The 19,832-nt window shown below is 40.8% G+C and overlaps 1 protein-coding gene across 1 annotated transcript in view; it reads right to left on the reverse strand.

Annotated features, from left to right (window-relative positions):
- The window catches only part of LOC132958274 (adhesion G protein-coupled receptor L3-like), a 220,426-nt gene that overhangs the window by 25,577 nt on the left and 175,017 nt on the right, over positions 1-19,832 (reverse strand). Inside the window, exons 14-17 of the mRNA XM_061031001.1 lie at positions 18,972-19,177; positions 16,178-16,354; positions 6,061-6,270; positions 3,577-3,797 (exon numbers count right to left, since the gene is read on the reverse strand). Of these exons, the coding sequence (XP_060886984.1) occupies positions 3,577-3,797; positions 6,061-6,270; positions 16,178-16,354; positions 18,972-19,177 (814 nt within the window). The remainder of the gene's footprint in view (positions 1-3,576; positions 3,798-6,060; positions 6,271-16,177; positions 16,355-18,971; positions 19,178-19,832) is intronic.

Genomic DNA, 19,832 nt, shown 5'->3' on the forward strand with positions numbered 1-19,832 from the left:
CTGAGTATTTTGGCATTTCGTGCCACCAATCTGCAGTGATCTGACACAGGCTGTCCTCCGAGCCAAGGCAGCTTAATCTGCAAAGACGTCTCTGCGACAGAGATAGTCATTTGGTTGGCGTGATAGCGAGCTGATGACCAACTGAGTGAGTGAAGCAACGTGAAATATTTAGGCCAGAGATATCACTCGCAGCTCTTTGATGCAGTCTGAAGGCCCGAAGCACATTTTGCCTTGAAATATGATCCATAAGGCATTTGCATTTTGTAGACATAGATTTAAGATACTCTGTGACCTGGGGCTGTTATGGAGCAGTGTTTGATGAGCTCTTTTGTTTGGGTTATGTCAATCTTGCTTAACATGTTCCAGTTGTTGCTTTTAATGTAATGCACCAAGACATGAACAGGGAGAAGTGAAGGAAAGACGACACACAAAAAAAAAATCACTTTCAAGAGACTCTCAAGGTCCCACGAACTTGTCATCGGAGGGTCATTTGATAGACACTAAAGGTGTCAATAGGCTAATTTTTGGTAGCTTTGATAGCTTAGCTGCCAAATAAGTATAACTATGAAAGTAGGCTATCATACAGTTTTAAATAAGACCTGTGCTGTATGCTAGCCTTTTTCCAAAATAATACATACATTTATAGATAACTTTCAGATTTCTTAATCACAGTTTTTATCACAGTTTTATGCCTTTCAAGAATGATCTGAAATACTTGAACTTACTGTTGCTTCATTCTTCTAACTTCACAGTATTTAGAATATCAAGCTAGGGAACAGAATACACGCTAGCTTCAGACAAAGGCTCAGCTGTTGTAGCAAAAAAAAAAAAAAAAGTGGAAAAAAAGCTCTTATATTAATATATTCCAAGTCCATGAAAATGTAAGAATAACCTAAATAGTCAAACCCACAGCAAGTAAGATATAGCTAACCCAGTCTGTAGAGTAAACCTGCAGTAAACATGCTAACAGTAACATAGCTAGCTTGGTCACTTCTGCTTGCTACATATGGTACCTTCTTGCCTTGCTGCTCTCCAAAAGGAATTTGACATCATAATGCAAGTCAACAGACCAAGTTTAGCTGTTTTTATTTACAAAATGTTCTACGGTTTACCTCTGGCAATACCCACCATTATTCTGCAGGTCCAACCGAACCGACTGCATGACTACAACAGTAAATAGATTGATGAAACATAAAAGGGGCTATTGCTCGGTTTAAAGGTGCTTTTAGGCCATTTTTGTTTCATTAGAGAAGTTCCACAGGAATACAGCCTTGTTTTGCTGACCAGTGGATGTAAAAAGAGTAGAGTGTGTTGCTCGAGGGCACAATTAGAGGGATCACTTAAAGTTGCTAAATAGAAATCTTGCTTTTTCCTTTCCTGAGACCAAATATTTCCATTTCATCTTGGGCTTTGAACCAGTGACTTTACCCTTCCACTGCACTTTTTTTTGTTACATTATCACACAACTTGTTAGACATTTCTTCTGAAATGAGACCACCTATGATAACGCCGTAATGGTCCCCTAATCAATTTGCAACACGATTTTGCACCTTCCCCCACCTTCTGCTATTCACCAGGTGTCACACCTTGTCCCTTCCCTCATCATTCAATGGCTGCGTATAATTGTTCCACTGGCGGCAGCCTTTAATTATTCACATGATGCCACGGCTCAGGCGGTGGCACCTATCACCTCATCCATCACCAAGAACTATGGCTCCACCAATTCACAAATGCACTGCTGTCTACCAGTAACACTGTGTGTGGGCCTTAGATGATAAACATCGTGGAAGCAAACTGCTGATGCTGGTCTTCATTATTTTCAGATGGCTCTGAGATTAACAGAGAGGAATGGAGGGCCATCCTCTTCTTGACATAGCACTGCTTTATGGACCACTTTGTGCTCAAAGTAGAGTGCTGGGAAATTTTTTATCTAATGTAGCTTTTGGAGGAAATGTAAAAAGGGAGTCCATGTTGCATTGGTTTGTTAATCTCCTGTCTCTTTTTCCCTCTTTCACTCTCCATCCTCCTGTTCATACTCACTCTCCTTCCTTTAAATCTATCCCTCCAAGTGCTTGAATTTGTGCATCCCAAAAACGCCGGAGACATCAGCCACTACAGCCAAACATTTATTCAGCAGTGCTCTCTCCTGAAGTTTGCATTTTTCACTGTCGGAACAATGTCAATTCAGCAGTGGGGAAGTGTTCGCAGCATGAGTAACCGTTCTGCTTCATTAAAAGTTGATGATGATGAGCAATAGCTATCGGAGCGTCATTTGCAAGATTGCTGAACACAAACAGTTGCCATGTTGTTTGAGGGCTTTATGTTGCTATAGAAACACGCAGAATAGTGGGGGGGGGGTCTGCTTTTTTTTTTGACTCCTGATTTAGCCACGTATCCCTGCCAGATAAACGCTTTCACACAGATTCTACTTTTTACCGAAAAACAATAAGTTGCTTTTTTGGTGTCAAACATATTTGACTATTGGAATTGTAAAGATCAGGAACAATTACAGTAAATGGTAGATTGTTAATGCGTTTTGGTCATTTAAGTGGATTGCACATAGTACTATTAGTAGGTCTTACATAGCCCGAGTACCAACTCTTCCCTATATTTGTGCAGTGAAAAAATCCCCTTTCGTTTGTAATGAAATGTACAATATAAAGGCAAGTAGGCAAGGCAAGGCAAACCTGTAGCTCTCCTCTTGAATTCTGTGTGTTGACTTTCACAGTATCAGTATGCTGTTTATAATGCAACCTGATGCAACATTTCAGGAGGCATGGTATAGAAAAGTCAACCACTATGTTGACGACACAAAGTATATATTGCAGTCTCTCCTAAAGACTCGGGCTATTGGCTGCATTTTAAACTGCATAGTCATACAGCTATGGATGGTGATGTAACTTAACAGCTTAACCAGAAAAGAAAAGAAATGTGTTTTTTTTTTTTTTTTCTTTTTAGCAATAAGGGCAAGAGAGAGAGAGAAGCCCAATGTAATACTCCAAGCACTTGCATTACAGCAGCAATATGTAACTCTGACACGTAGCGTTTAAAATGAGTACTAGAGTCCAAATTCAAAAACATTGGAGAGAGCCCGCCTCCTCTTCCCTAGAGCCAGCTCTGCATCGGTCTCAAAACCTTTCTGTGCTCTAACCTCTCTCCATTCTTCAAAAGCATCTCCAATATTTATCCTAGTTTTTTACCATGTTTCTGGTCATGGAACTTATTAGAAAAATGCAGAGGCATTTTAGGTCGGGTAGAATCAGTTATTCTTCAACTAGGGTTGAGGAGGACATACTGGCTGCTGTGCTGTTGATAGGAAAACCAGTTTGTCCATATAGCCTGTTCCTTAATGTCTGATGATATACAGATGTATGGTCACTACACAAGGTTACGTAAAGTTATGATTTCATTTTCTAGATATTTTACATACTGGACTTTTAAACTGTGGAAATCAAAAAAAGTTGTCCGTAATTCTAAACATAATATTTGAACTGCAAATTAGAGAGAGATTAGAACAAGAATAAAGCCAATTCTTCAGCAGCTTGAAGTCATATCTCAAACGCTGATGTTACTCACACTCGGTCGGTGCCGTAACTCCTGTAGTCCACTGCGGCGGAAACGGCCACAATTAGCGCCGGAACTCCGTAGCCCACCATGTAGAAGTAGCGGCGGCGCGAGTGCTCGCTCTCGAACACCTCCACCAGCATGATGTAGAGCTGCACGCCCTCCAGGAACATCCACGTGAACGCTGCCAGGAAGAAGAAGTGGAGCAGGGCTGCGAAGACGGCACAGGCAATCTGGGGGAAGATTTACACGATATGTGCTTAAGAAACATTTTAATCAAATCACTTTGGGGGCATTTTTGGATTTCCCGAGAGGATTTTTAATGCAATGCCCGCGGCCACAGTGTGATAAGAGGACTGTGCCATCCAGGAGAAAGTATTTCTCTGACCTCTGCACATACGTGTCTTCCCAACCATTAGCATTGCTTAGCTTTGTTTGGCTAGCGTGATTGGATGTTTGCCTGTACTGACTGGCAGAGGAACGCCACAGCTACTGAGCCCATGTGGTCTTGTTTGCTGTAGCTGGCACGGATGAAAGAGAGATATGAAGAAGCCGAGTCAACAGTCCAAGAGCCATTTGGAGCTCATTGGTTTTTTAGAGTGCGGCCAGGTGCTCTCTCATAGCGCGCAGTTAGAGATACAGCAGTCTGTCATTGGTGTGTGTTCAGATGCCTTCTCACTTTCTTACAATAATAAGACCAAGTACTTACACGGATTGATGTAATTATCGGCACAGTTGAACATAACTAGCGTATTTTGTCACTGAGATGGATTCAATTAAATAACTAAAAGGTTGAGTGGACATTAATTGCAGTACAGGAGAGTGATCTTAGAGTCTGGGCGGTGAATCACACACATAAAATGTTATGGAAGCGAAAAGGTGTCGGGTAAAGCATTACCTTTCACTTGGTGGGGAAGTAGTTTTGCGGATCGGGGATGACCTGTGAGTTTTGATTTGATAAGTTGTAGAAGTCCAGATTTGATTGGTTAGAATGAGGCTTGTAGGTATGCAGGGGACTAAATGATAATAAAAGCATCTGCAATAAATAACTGTGATTATTCAAAATAGCTATTATAAAAGATTTAATCCAGTGACTGACCCCATTATAAGGTAATGCTTTCTTTCTGGAGACGAGCAAGTTTAACTGCATATTCTGCCTCATTAGTAAGCAAAAAAAAAGGCATAATTTACAGAAGCTGTAGGTGGACTAAAGCCCTCCACTGCTCTGTTCAAATGTAATGACTCTATATTTGTCTAAAGTGTGAGTGCTGAGCACACACACTTGAAGATGACTGTGCAGTGACAGTGCGCCTCCAATTGCTACAACAGCTGAGCTCTCGGAGGAAAATAATGCAATTCAAAGCACAGTTATTATACTAGAAGAAGGTGCAGTTTATTGAACAGCGTCATCCAGTTTAATCTCAAGTGTTGACAAATTAGAAAACGGCACCAGGAGGTGAATTCATGTGTGTACTATGTTAGAGTGATCGAGATATGAGGATGTGTCAGCGAGTTGGCAGGTGTGATTGAGCATGTGTGAGTAATTTCAAGCATGTCTTTGCTTCTGTGGAGCCAGGGGGGAGGGAAGAACCTTTGTTGACTGAAGACCATGCAATTCTTTTTCCACAGTTTTTCGTCTCAGTGAGCTAGGCAGAATAAAAAATCAAAAAAAAATCATGGCCACTGTAACTTGCTTGGAACTAGCACTCACAACACAGCGGGATATTAAAGGTTATGTTTGCTTAAGAGCTTCAGATTCTTAAATTTAGAGAAAGGATGGTGACGATTCTTTGGTGGAAATTTACAAAAAAAAAAAATAGCTTTCAGGGAACACTTCTAGCAGTCCCTAGGGACCACAAACAAAACAATTCAACACACGTTGAGATTCAAGGTTGTTGTGCAAGGTGTAGAAAATGGCATGTCTTCATTTTTAATTTAAAAACTACAACATGGTTATAAAAAGCTAAAAGTCAAATATTTTGAAATAAATGTTGCTACCAGTGCTACCACATTGTCAAAAACAATTCCATAAATCCAGATGACCTGCAGTCATTGGTGTTTCATTTTTAATTTCTTCCAACCCTTCATCTCTTGATAGTGGTATTAAAGAATTAAATCGATAAAGGATAATACACCAATGTTTCTTTTTTTTGTCAAAATTAGGAGACCCTCCATCAATCTTAAAACTTAACAATAAAAACTGTATTTTTATCTGAGCAAGCAATGCAGGTAGCCTAGCTTAGCATTAGGTGGAGAAACAACAATCCTTACTGTGTTATCAAGCTCAAAGTTCTGTAAAAATGGCCTCAAAACAATAACAATAATAATAATTAATAATCAATCATTTTTTTCCAATTTGTTTTCGTCGTTGGCACCTTCCAACAGATTATCAAAATATTACTTTAAACATATTCTGTTTAACTTCTTTTTCGTCACATACTTGTAATTAATGATGATTTTGTCCATGTATGGTAGTCGGGTCTATCGGTTTCTTACCGGCTGGTCGCCTCGGTTGATCCCCACCAGGAACAGGGACTCCGCGATGAACAAACAGATGCAGAGGTTCTTGTGGATGGTGTTGCGATCACTCTGGAGGCCGCGGAAGAAGCAGAAGGTGAAGAGGCTGATGAGCAGGCAGACCAGCGACAGCAGGATGCCGACCCACGTGATGACATCCAGAAGCATGTCGTGGATGGGGTCTGTGTTCTGGTAGCGAGGCGAGGAGAGAAACGGGTTGGCATACACAAGTCGTAGTCATGATCTGAGAATTATTTCTAATTTTTCAAACACAAAACCTTATTTTTTTACTTTTTGAAAAGACTCAAAGATAAAAACGACTGAAAGGGGATTGTTAGTCAAAGGGAAAAACTAATCATAAGCCAATCAATGGTAACACATGAATGACAAAAGTCAGTACAATTCACCGTTCTATTCTAGCACCAACCCTGAAGCTGTTATTTTCAGTATAATTTGATTTTTGTTTCATTTTGGGGGGTAAAGAGCAGTCATTCAGCGCTCCAACAAACCACAACAGAGCGGGCCACAGGTGGCGGATATGAATCATGAATTAGTCAGTGGGAATCAATCTAAAATGCCCCCCTATTGTTTCATTTTGTTCGGGGCAACAAAGTGAAACAAAGTGAGCAGTCCACAGGGCCACAGGTGTCTAAGACCGGCACAGCAGGAATGCAATCAAACCACAACATGGTCAATAACTTTCACTGTTGATTTTTTCGACAATTTTCTCTTTTCAAATAGTAATTTGCCACCAAAGCCAGGTTTGGACACTAAAAGTCTTTCCGCTGACAATATATCCGTGGCTTTACTGGAGAGATAAGGATCAACAGTGAGTCCAGAGCAGCCATGAAAGAGAATTTACATCGCTCCATAAAAGCTGCGTGCACATAGGGATACTGTGCAGAAGCGGGAGAAAGGCAGCACAGGCTAAAACAGCAGCATCTGCAGAATGACTGACTTCTGTGGCCTTAAACACATTAAAACAAACACATAAGATGCATTATCCTTCCAAGAAGCTGCCAAAGATTAAAATCTGGGCCCCTCTAGAATAGGAGCTTCATTAAGAATGTGTAATAGGCGACATCCTGTCAGTAAATTCACTTTGAAACTTAAAAGGTGCCGTGACTTTCTTGCTTGATCAGCAAACTTCTTGCAATCTATGGTTCCTACGGGGAGTTCTTTATGGAAAAGGCATAGGTGAAGCTCAACCAAGGTGATAAAATACAGATCAACATTTTATTTAAAAATAGTTAGCATATAAAGTGGGCATGACTAAGCATGTATTAAAACGGTCGGCATGAAAAAAAAAGAGGACGAATCAGAAAGCTGAAAGTAGTACTACCAAATAGTTGATGGCTGAAATGGCTTGATGTTATCAGAAATTGCCAAAACGTTAGAATTTTTGACTTTACTATCAAAAAGTAATAGATGTATGATAGATATAGTTGAAATTCAAAGATGATCTTTTTTTTTTTGGCTTATACTAGTTGATAAACGGTAGAAGTGGTTAAATATGATGGACACATGTTGAAATATTGAAGTGAAACATGTGGATGAAAGTTCAAGTAGTTCAAGGCAACAGACACATTTCAAAACATTTAATTCATTCATTCATTCAACATCAATTTCAGCTGCTCAAGGTGGCAGTTGAACAAATGTGAAGACTGCAAGTTCAATCGAATAAAAAAAATAAAGAACATTTTATTTTTTGTACTTTTATACGATTAAAAGTTCAGGAAAGTCTGATTCATGATCAATCGTCATGGGGTCTGTCGGGTTTGGAGTGTTATCTTGATTTTATCATACTTGACTGTGGAGTTTCAACTGACATCAAGGTATGATTACATTTCTCTAAAAGATCAAAATCGTTCAACAACAAGCAGATTCCTAGATTGTCTTTACAGTTCACATCTAGTATAATGAACAGCACTGTCGACTGACAATTCATCATGCTTCCAGTGGTAGAGCAAAGACTTGCCAAGAGAGATGCCAAAACATGAATCAGGCCACCAGTATGTGCCTTTAACATGTCAAAATAAATAAATAAATAAATAATAAAAAAAACAATTGGACAGGAATCAGAGTGTGACATCTTGATTAATTAATTAAACATAATCACTGCATCCAAACACTTTGGTCAGCTTTTGAGGCTTCCTAATTTCCCAAAGGGATAGTTTTCTTTTTCAGCCTGCTGGGCATTGATTTAAAAAAAAATGGAGGGGAAAATTGCAAGTGGATGGGAAGTGGTGGAGGGAGGTTCAGATAAATATGCCAACCTCTCCAGAAATGACAAGTTATCTCTACTGGGACTTCAGGATTGCCTGGGTGTAACTTTGAGTTTTAAAGTGACGCATTATTTTAAACACAGAACAACTTAAAGACGCTCAAAGGCAGACAGTTAATTAGCTTTTGACAGGCTGAAAAAAAAAAAACCTCTACACAAGTGCAACAGCAACTCCCTTTAACTTTGTTTACATCAAGCACTGACACTGTATATTAACCTCTAGACTTTGGTTGTTTGATGTTTGATTCAAAGACTGTGCCCTCCAGCAAATAATACATGACCCGGAGCTACAGCGTCAGAGACACTCAAGAAAAAAAATATTTGCTTATGTTGAGAAATATGGCTGCAAAAGCACACTATAAGTCTAATATGAATCTCAAACAAGCACCTCTTTAAATCATACTTCGCCCACAGTCAGCAGTATTTTTTTTTCGTGGCGGCACGGAAAGAGATAGACCACATCAACATCTATGCGTATTTTTTTTCTTCTTTCTTTCTTTCTTCTTTATCTTTCATCCCCTCCAGTCAAAGTGAGGAAACTTAGGGGGGATGAAGTATTGCACAAAAGCCTTGTTTAGTGGCAGCACTGCTAACACTAGCAGAGAAGGGGAACAGATGCTGATCATTAAGGGGCTCTGGTACAATAACAGCCGCAGTGCTCCTTGAGTCTGGGGAGAGCGCCGCGTTTGATTTTCCTGCCTGATGAGCCGTTGTGTATACGTCGGAGGGTTGGCAAGATGTTATATAGAGCAGACGCCTGTGTGTGTATGTGTGTGTGGAAGTGAGCATCAGTACTTTAGAGGGTTGCCTACACAGTGGCTGGCAACAGATGTTGATGTTTGTGCTCGGATGTGACATAGAAGTCTGTTTTCTGTGTTCCATAGGTATAGATGTGGGTGGGTGGTACATTTTGAAAGTACCCTGAGGTCTCCTGGGCGAGCGAGCTGTGCAGTGGCTGCAGGCTCTATCCATCACAATCTCACCTTCAATTGGAGAACAGCCGGGTCAGAGAGAAAGAGAAGGCCACAGAGGAAGAGAGAGAAAAGGAGACAAAGCTGTAGAAACAGTAAAAGAAAGCCATGGAGTGTATCTACACCTGGGTGATGGATTTACTGCAGAATGATTTCTTTGTTCTGCGAGGTGGATGATGGCTGAGACATCGCCAGGAACAATGTCTCTCCTGGAGAGTTCCCTTTATAGCGACGGTTCTGCCCAGGCAGGATGGCAAATGATGTGATCTGCAGAGCCTCCACACCTAACCTCACGCCGACAAGCCTCCATGATGGGAATCAGTGTCGAGGTCTCTAAAGTGGGCAGACGTAATTTGCTCTGAAATTCACTGGCTGTGTCACAGGGGGCGGCCGAGTCATACAGCATCCGTGTTACTTAGCGGGGCCAGGCGGGTTTGTGCACATTCCATTTGTCTTCCAATCTTTCTCTGCTACATTTTTCTTTTATTTCTTAAACACACATATTTTTTTCATTCCAGACGGATGCCTGAGGAGATTGGCTCGGGCCCTGATCTGCTCACACAAAGCGCAGAATAAGATTTCCGGGCATTCGAGCGTTCTGACGAGGAGGAGCAGACGAGGCACCGAGGCCTCTTTGCAACGCATACTGGTCATCTTGGCCGAGCCATCTGAACCTGACATACGCACTGAATTACCATAACAACCAAAGCTGAAATCTCCTGAACTAGTCCAATGAAATGCGTAAGAGGTTGGAAGTGCCGAAGAGAACAGAGCGGCAATCCTTTATACCTCAAAGAACTGAGGCCATGAAGCCAATCCAATTAAAATGCATAAATCTCCCTATATGCCTCCAGAGCTCGGCTTTGACTCATGAAATACAGTCAGGCGGGGCAGACAGTCGTGCTAAGGGGTAGTGGCCCCACTGCAGGGAGTCATGTGACAAGTTCACCTCCGGTATGACCGAGGATTTATGATCTGCACCGGGATGAGGAACAGTTGCAGAGAGAGGGCGCATGAATCAGGGGTCCTGGCAAAATTGTCACATTTTCAAAAAAAAAAGGAGTGGGAGAGCGATTCCAGCGAGTTGACGTTCAGCACATGCACAGAATGTCCCACTGTGTTCAAAGCTACAATAACAATGATGTAACGCCCAAGCAGGACTTCAGGACGCTATGGTGCTTTATGCTGCCTCCCATCTTCTCCATTCATACCTCCCCCCCCAAATAAGTCGATTTATTTTGAACTGTCTCCTTTGCACTGCACCGTGTGTATGTGCAACATCGCACAACAAATAACCTTGAATGTCCTTTCCCGTCATGGTTACAAGCTGATGGCGCCAATTTGGGGATGTTCTATCAGGACATAGATGAATGGTACCCAAATACCACCCTCTCCATCATCCAGTGGGATGCGCCATTGATTTATATTTACTGGTCTGTCGGGACTAGTGCCACTTACCAGTATCTCAACGCCTCCCTGGGGCCAACCTAAGCACACCCGTCGTCTACGTAAAGAATGGCTTGAAGGTAAAACCAGAGCAGGTCTGTATGTCTTGCACTGGGGCTTGTACTTTAGCCCACATTTTAAAATACATATATTTTTATTCAAATGCCCTCAAGCCGTCTTCACTAATGGTGGACTTAAATCCAAAAGGGAAGAGTCCAATTAGGAGCCCCAAGAGCTAGTGTGAGCATGGGCAGTAAGGGAATTGAACAGTATGATTCAAAGGAGACAAGGATGAAATAGCAGCTTTCCATGGTGTGTCTTTGTGATGGTCAATGAGCTTCTTCTTCTGAGGCAAGACCAAGTGACCCAGAAAGGTTTTATGCAACTGAAGAGGCTTATCAGTTCATCAAAACAGGCTGACATCACCACTGCCACGGTGTCAGGGCGGCATATTGAGGTCAAACCATTCACTATGAAATGCTCACGCTGTGACCAAGTCAAAACCACCAACTGAAAGGCTGTATCATGTCGCGCTATATCAAGTGAAGTGGAGTGAATTTATTTGAAGTACTTTTCTAAACATCTTCCTCTGCAGTAAAATGACTCAAGGCCTCGTAAGAGGACATCTCAGGGTTGGAATCATCTGTGTTCTTTGCAAAGTCACATGAAAGCACACCCACACTCACATCACTGGCTCAAACAAGACAAAAACAAATTCCGGTTTGCAATCATTCTGGAAAAAAAAAAAGATACAAAAGAGTCATATAATCTCTCGCATGCAGCTGCCATCTGTGAGTACAGTTTTAATTTGTTTATGCGGCCCACGGCGCTTCTCAGCTCGGATTGAAGGATCAATCAAAGGCATCAGCTCTCCGGCTAGATAGCTCAAAATTAGCAAACAAAGAGCTCAAGTGGCAACGACGGCAGCGGCGATGGCACTCGATGCCCTTGTGATCGCCTAAGTGGCGGTTACCTGATCCTCTTTATCTGACAGATACTCCTGAAAAATAGGAGGGCCTTGGTTGAATTTTTGCAAGACTGCAAGTTGAAAAAGATATCACATTGGGTTCTTGGGTTCAGAACATTGCATTAGAGAGAAGCAAGGCTCTAAACATATTTAGAAGCATGCAATTTTTCAACCGAGATCCACCCTAATATTTGGATTAGTAACTATTATAATACAGTGGTGTTTGCAGAGGATGACCTGGTGGCATCACCTCTGCCTGAAATTTGTTGGGTGCCTCTAACAAGGCATACAACCCGCCACAGTTTAGGATATTGAGGTGCATGCCTGGTCACATGTGGGACTTAAATTCATACTGCCTATTGGGCTGTGGTTTGAGAGGCTTGTAGCATTTGTCAAAATATTATAGTTCCTTTTGTTGGTGGGGCGCTGGTGGCGCATTGGTTAGTGCGCGCGCCCCATGTATGAAGGCTGTAGTCCTCCAAGCGGGCGGCCCGGGTTCGAGTCCGACCTGTGGCTTCCTTCCCCGCATGTCATTCCCCACTCTCTCTCTCTCCCTGATTTCTGACTCCATCCACTGTCACATCTCAACAATAAAGGCACAAAACGCCTAACAATAAATCATTTAAAAAAAAAAAGTTCCTGTTGTTGGAACCTTCTAAGACTTTTGAAGATACATACTATTCTGAAGTGTGTGTGCTTCCTATACTGTACACCCCCCTCCATATGTAAATGCCACAGTTAGGCCAACCTCGTTCCAAACAGTCTTGAAACACCACCTGTTGAAACTAGCTGATTGACTTAACGTAATGTAAATCCCACTGAGAATCAACGTCAGGTTTCACTGTAATTAAAGATACTTATTGTTCAAAGCATACAAGTGCACATTTGTTAGTTTGGTTGGAAATACTTGGTCTAAAAGTAGTGGGGATTTACTCAGTAATACCTTATAAGAGCTTTTGTAGGCTGCTTTTGTAGTGCGTGACTGATATGATTTGTGATTATTTTTGGGGGCTTTTATGCCTTTATTTAGAGACAGGACGGTGAATAGAGTTTCACAGGTCGGATTGGAACCTGGGCTGCCTGCTTGGAGGCCTCCAGACATGAGGCGCACACACCGACCACTAACACCGCCTAATTAATAAACAGCTTAATAGTAAATGTTTCCCAACAACAATGTCTCCAAAACCAACTTTTCCAAACAGACTCATTTTTCTTTTTTTTATACCATACAAAAGCTGAATATGCAATGCACGCTGTAGAAATGCAAGCGCCCACAACCCTACAGCAACTTTAAATTGCCGTTAAGGACAAAATGACAGCGCTCAAAATGTCACACGAACAAGCAGAAACATTTTGCCCCCTCTAATTTGCGTGAAGTATGTGGCACTTTGAATGCAATCATAACTCCATGATCAAAACATAATACCACAGGCAGACAGCTTATTAAGCTGAACATAAAGATCTCTGAATCTCACACTGTCATTATTACCAACTAACGTTCGATCCAGCGGCTGAGACAAAAATACAACGAGATGAAAGATTATGGTGGTGGTGTAGCAAGCCTCGGTTCTCCAATGTAAAATTGTAATTACAGCATCCGCATCTTCTTTTTTTCCTGCACTCTGAGATGCCACAGAGAAATAAACAAGGCTGGAATATAATCTGTTGCTCTGAGGGTAATGAGTAATAACAATGCAGAGATCAGCAGTGGCATGTTCTGTTGCCATGGATACAAAAACAGATATTCTCCTCAATTTTATGACATTTTTTTTTCTCTGTCTCTCTCTCATGCACCCTCTTTGCCTCTGTTCGCTGTGTTCTCGCACACAACACGATGACAGTTTGTCAAATAAAAAGCCTCTGTATCTCCCATTTAGTGGCACCTTCCAACAAACTGCCTTTTATAACATCCAAGTGGAAAAGATAAAGAAATAGGAAAGAAAAGAAATCACTCAGCAACAGGGTGTAACTACAGTCCACTTTCCTCGAGTGAATGCAGGCATTCCAAAATGTTAGGGATTGACTTGACTGAAAGCCCCCCTTTTACTTCATCCTTTTCCCCCCCTTTTTCTTCTTTCCTTCTTTGCTTTCATCGCGTCAAGGCTTCCATTCTTTGCGACTCCCTCTCTATTCCAGACTCGGCTGCAGCCCTGCAGAGAGCTTAGTGGGTCCAAAAGTCATGCTGCTCGCTGACAAACAGCAGCTCTCTCTAGCTGGAGGTAAACCACACTTTGTGAGCCATCTTCTCCAATTGGAATGTTGTGTGGGGCAAAAAACTGTGAATTTTAGATTTAGCTTTACATTTTTTTGTGCATTGTGTCTTTGTGTTAAAAAAAAAAAAAAAGAGAGTTTGATGAAGGAATAAAATGAAGGTGAAGAAAGGTCAACCGGTTTCATGGGCGAAGGCCAACTGTGACAGTGTTCGGAGATTTTTTTTTAAGAGAGACTCTGCAGAGACAGATTCCCGACCAGATACAAAGAACTACTCCCCTCTGTCAGCAGCTACTTCCTTAAAGTTCAAGTGACAGAAATAATTAAACCGTCCGTCAGGCACAGCTTCTTCCCTGACCGCCAATTCAAGTACCTTCTCACCCTCCAATTCCGTAGATTTTTTTTCATTTCCAACAGCCTTGTCACCTTCCCTCTTTTTTTTTCAGCTTTGTAAGAGCTGCCATCAATAATCATTCCACACAAATCAAACAGCAAAATTACAATTTACTTTTCTTTTTTTTTTCAAAACAACTTCCATTAGCACCTCCCAATTAACTGCTCTCCAGCACTCCACATCACACTTTAGTACTCATTTCACTTTGCTCAGTGGCTACCCTGCAGGCAAACAAACTAATGGTGCACTGAGAGAATGCTGCAGGACAGGGATACAATGAAAATGTTTTCCTTTTCTCATTTCTATACTAACATTAATAAATAAGCGCATCCATGCATGAACAAAAAGAAGCAAATAGAAACGGCAGGGAGTAAGAACAAATCTTGATATAAGGCTTTGGGTTCAACCGGATGAATCCAATTGTGAATAACTGAAACACTTCTATAGTTTTAGACTATAAAAAGTATTTCATTAGATAAGCTTAGGATAAAATTTGCAATTTATCAGTTTTCAGTTTGTTGAAAAAAAACAAACAAAGAGAATATATTGTGTAAATAACTGCATTTAAGAGTTGCTGGTAGGGGTAAGGTAAGAGCCAGGCTAGCAGTTTCCCTGCTTCTTGTCTTTGTAGTTAGCTTGGCTAGCCTAAAGCTAGCAAGCTGAGCTAGCTTTAAAGTAAGAGCCAGTGCACTGAAGTGGTAATACCTTAGCTAATGTGAGGCAAGAGAATTAAACAGCTTACATGTATAAAGAAAAAAAAAACATTAATTTGAATTAGACATGAAATTTTCCTAAAAGTTAGCTTAGAGCTAGCAAAACTTGCTCCATAGTTATAGCCCAAACACCTTTCTCTTGTGTTAATTTTTGAGATTTGGAGAAGATGATTTTCTTAAAATATAATTCTTTAAGACTATGGCTACCTGTATCACACTGCAGCCCAGACTTTATGCTAAGTTAATCAACTCTTGCACAGTTAACACATAGGCTAAACAATCTCTCACTTAAAATCTAAGCATATTTTACAAATTAGATGATTGGGAGCATTACTTACTAACAAGAGTCAATCTTTTGGGGAGTAGATCATGGCAACATAGAAGGCTAACTATGGTAAATGTTTTACCATGAAAAACACTAAAAAATAACAATACAATATTTGTCAAACATTTACAAGTCTGGTTTATTTAGTGATAGTGATCAGATTCAAACGGATCAATTTCCATACCGCCACTACCCAATGAACACCCTCAAAATGTGGCCAGGCAAAGAGAGGTAGTAAAAAGACATTTCTGTTTTGAAGAATGCTCATCATGCCAAAAAAACCCATAGAAAATAGATATAGCATAGAAAATATGCTTTAAAGAAATGCTCTAAAGTTCTGCTCTTAAAGGCTTTGTGCACAAAACACACCACAGATTGGAGCCCTTCATATATTAGGTCTAGTTCACACATTGGCGCTTTGAGATGACCACAATCGATACCCACTTTACAGAGACAGGGTCATTGGTTAAAACTGTATGAGTAGTGTTTGTGCATTGGCACTTTAAATGTTAGTCTAAAAAGTGCTGTGAAGGTCAAAAAACTCTTCAGTCTCTTTCACCGTCTGCACTAAAAAGCAGGAGAAATAAAAAAAAAACATGCAATAAAAGAGATGCCTTTTGTTTTACAATGCTTTACACTCTCCTGACCTTACTTTTCTTGTCAACCAAATCATCTTGAATTGGACCGGCTGAGTTACACAGGATGGATCAATGTGTTTTATATCTTTCTAGTAAATTGAACTTTAAAGCAAGGGGGGGGGGGGGGGGGGGAGGAAGCTGGCCTACCTTGACATCCACATGGGCCATTAGGACGGCGAAATTGGTTAGATGGGTGCAGGAGCATGTGGTGTGAGTCCTGTTGGTGCCTAGCAAGCGACAGTCCTGCGTCGACCAGAAACCGGCCATGGTTCTCTTGGAGTAACTCCAAAAGGAACAGTTGGGGTTGAAGTTCTCCTCGGATTGCTGTTAGAGGGCAAAAAAAAGCATAAATAAATGAACAGAATTAGACACAATGGAACTTAAAAAAGGAAGTTTTAAAAAAGGTTTTGTGGTGATTTACCCATTAGCTGTTCATTTTTTATTCTCCTTTGTTTGCAGCATAAATACATCAAAAAGCTAATTTCTCCCGCGGCTATGGGCATCAATTTCGAAAGCGATTTGTTGTTTAACTATCATCCAGCATCGAGCGGCCCCATGCCTCTTTTTCATTGTGTGATTTGACCTTTCTCTTTAACTTTCCCTGCGTGTGAATGGTCTGCCCCACTGTTTAATGGGAACCGCTGCTGTCTGCACCAGGGCGACGGCTCTAACGACGTGCACGCCTTCCCCCGCTATCCAGCTCGCCATTTTAGAAAAAAAAATAATCCACGACACTGAGAACGAGGCACAACAAAACATCACTGCTGATAAAAAAAAGATCCCTCTTGAGCTCAATTTCTTTTGTACGGCTCTGCAAACAAAGGAGATTACACACGGTTAAACACGTCTTTTTCTCGTGCTTTAAACACGAGAAGGAGCTGTAGTTCCTCATAGTTTCACACTCGCTGTAAGGTAATTAGTCTAATAAGGTTCATCCTCTGTGAATGCAAATTTGCAGCTGATTGACTTTCCCCTTCACACATCCAAAACCCTGTGTAAAATATCGCACAGCAAGGAGATAGGATGACCCTCCGTCCCACTAATGGCTTTAATTGGTCCCATTAAGTGGCGAGGCAAGGAAGCAAAACAATAACTAGAGGACACATCATCATCCCAGAAGACCAGTGATCCGAACCATCACGCTTGAGAGGAGGGAGTGATTGTGAGAAGACAGAAAACAAGAAACACTGTTTACCCTAATAGAGGTTCATTTTGAAGATGATCATCTTATTCTTATTTTTAGTCAATCCATCAATCAATCCATTTGATATATAAAGTTAAGGTTAGATATAAGTCTATCGTTTGAGGATTCATTCTCACCAGTTTAGGGCTGGTAGTAACTCATTTTGTCTCTAATCTTTAGGATTGTATCATGATGACAGAAGCTAATGAAACTGTTACAAATATAATAATACATATCTAAATGATCTCTGTTAGCCTGGCTGCAGAGCTGAAAAGGTACCCAAGACTATTTTGTCCTACTAAAAAGGTGTAGAAGGCACAGAGACCATGCCAAAGTGCCTTCCTGTATTTTTATAGCATGATATCATTTATTATTTTCAGCTTTAAAATCAAATAAATCCAAACCAGGTCTGTATAATTATGGATAAAAAGACATTTTCCTGCTCATGACTCTACAATTAAGATGATCAGAATAATCAGAAATCATCTTTGGTTCAAATATATATATATATATATATATACATACATATATATATAAAATTAAAAAAAAGTTGTAGTTCATAGTATAACATCAATTGAAAATGTTTCATCCCTGGAAAAAGACAGGGAGAATGTTGTTTCCACAACGGAGCTTTAAAAGCAGAGACGAGCCAATCAGTGTTCCCTTAACAACACCTCTGATTGGTTGATCAGTTTACCAGAGAAAAGGGAGCTTTTGATTTGATGGAGCAGAGCGAGGGCTCTTTATGCAAAACACCAGTAGGCTATTGCTCCCAATTCATTTAAGAAGCCAGATTTATATTTTTTTTATTCCAGAGTCCATAGTGCTGTTTTTTTTTTTTTTGTGTACTTAACTTTGATGTGATAAAATAGCTATCAAAGCGGTAGCTCTTCTGGTGCTCTCAAGGGTTAAGAGCAAAAAGTAAAGCTTGTGCAGAAAACACTCTTATCCGAAAGGGCACTTTTTTATTGAGAAGACTTGATCTGAGCAAGAAAAGGGTATAAAAGAGTCAGTGCCCCAACATTAGACCAACAGTAAAATTACTGAATCCAAATGACTAATTTCACTTAAAACAGATGAGTCAGGCAGTGAGCAGCAATAACTGCGCTGACATCGCCCCCTGACATTTTCCAAGCATTTACTTTTTACACCTATGAGCTACCATACTTTTACTCTCTCTCCCTCTACGCTCTGTGTTTTTTTTTTTTCTTTTCTGCCATTGTTGCTTCCTTCCAGGTTCCCTCCTACACATGAGACCCCGCTGCAATTCTCTCATGGTTGTTCAACATCCCGATAATCGCTGAAGGCGCCGTTTGTAGACAAAACAGGGATATTTCGAGGGTGGTAGAGTGTGGAGAAGATAATGTAGTCAGGAGGGAGAAGTCGCGACTCCTGGCACTGACTAAGCAGCCTCCAGTGAGGCTCAATAGGACTGATGTTTGTTCAGGAGATCAGGCTGCTGTTTGTTCCGACTGAGAAACAAACACAAATCATCTGCGGCGTCACCTTGTGAGCATCATAATCAAATTTTTCCACATCTTTCTTTCAAAAAACAACTTGATTTTTCTTGCTTTGAGATGGGATTGGCACTTTTTTTTTTTGGTTGCAATTCAGGGGCAGAGGAGATTTTGATAAAAAGGGTTTGATCAAAGAAAATTCATTAAAAGAAAAAGAAAATGACAGAAATGATATCAAAATGAAGGGGGAAGTCACATCAAAGCAGAAATCACAGCGCAGACAAAAGAGACAGAAAATTACCTGTAGGTGTCTGATGGTGAAAATGACAGGGTCAGAGAGGTAGACTTTGTTAGAGTCCTTGTTGATGGCAGCTGTGATCACTGGGGAGTTGACAATGACGGAGTAATTGGTCGCCATCGCTTCGCTGCCCAGTTTAATGCTGGCGTTCTCAGTGGAGAGGTAAACCCCAATGTGTTTGTACAGGACGAATGCTATCCTGATCTCACCTGCAAGACGACAGTCAGGGAAAAACGTTTTAGTTTGTCACAAGTGGAACTCGGAGACAGTATGTGGTAATCTCATTCTACCAAGATGTCGGCTAATTTTCTGCAACAATACCACAGTTTGTAAAGAATTTTACACCAAGGTGGAGGATTTCCTTTCACTCAAACACAAGAATATATCAAAGATATGTATATGTGAGGGAGTTCAAACTATTCCGAAAGGTGCTGCTGACAAGTGCAGCTTTTATAAACAAAACTTGAGGTGCTTTAAGACAGGGGGTTGTTGATTCAGCCGTTGAAATGGACCAGAAGCAGCCAATGTCCCTCCTGCCATTCATTTACAAACAGATTTGAAGTTTAGTAGAAGCAGCAGCAAACCAGTGCAACTTCAAAAGAAATGTCTTTATAGACCTGCCTTACAGTCACTGTGACCATGACAAGCTCAGTGTGACCTTGACACAGAAAACAGTCTTATTCAAAGTGTTGCTGAAAAGCCGCAAGTCCACTTTTGTGTCACTGATTGCTTTAAGATTGAGACAAACCTCAAATGGAACTAGAAATATTCCCTCGCCTGTTGTTTTCCAGAGTAAAAGAACATGAAACTAAAAAGTGTCCAAACCCGTAAAGTCATAAAGTTTAGTATAAACCTAATAATGCA

Source organism: Labrus mixtus, chromosome 23 (assembly GCF_963584025.1).
Source record: "Labrus mixtus chromosome 23, fLabMix1.1, whole genome shotgun sequence".
Classification (NCBI taxonomy): Eukaryota; Metazoa; Chordata; class Actinopteri; order Labriformes; family Labridae; genus Labrus; species Labrus mixtus.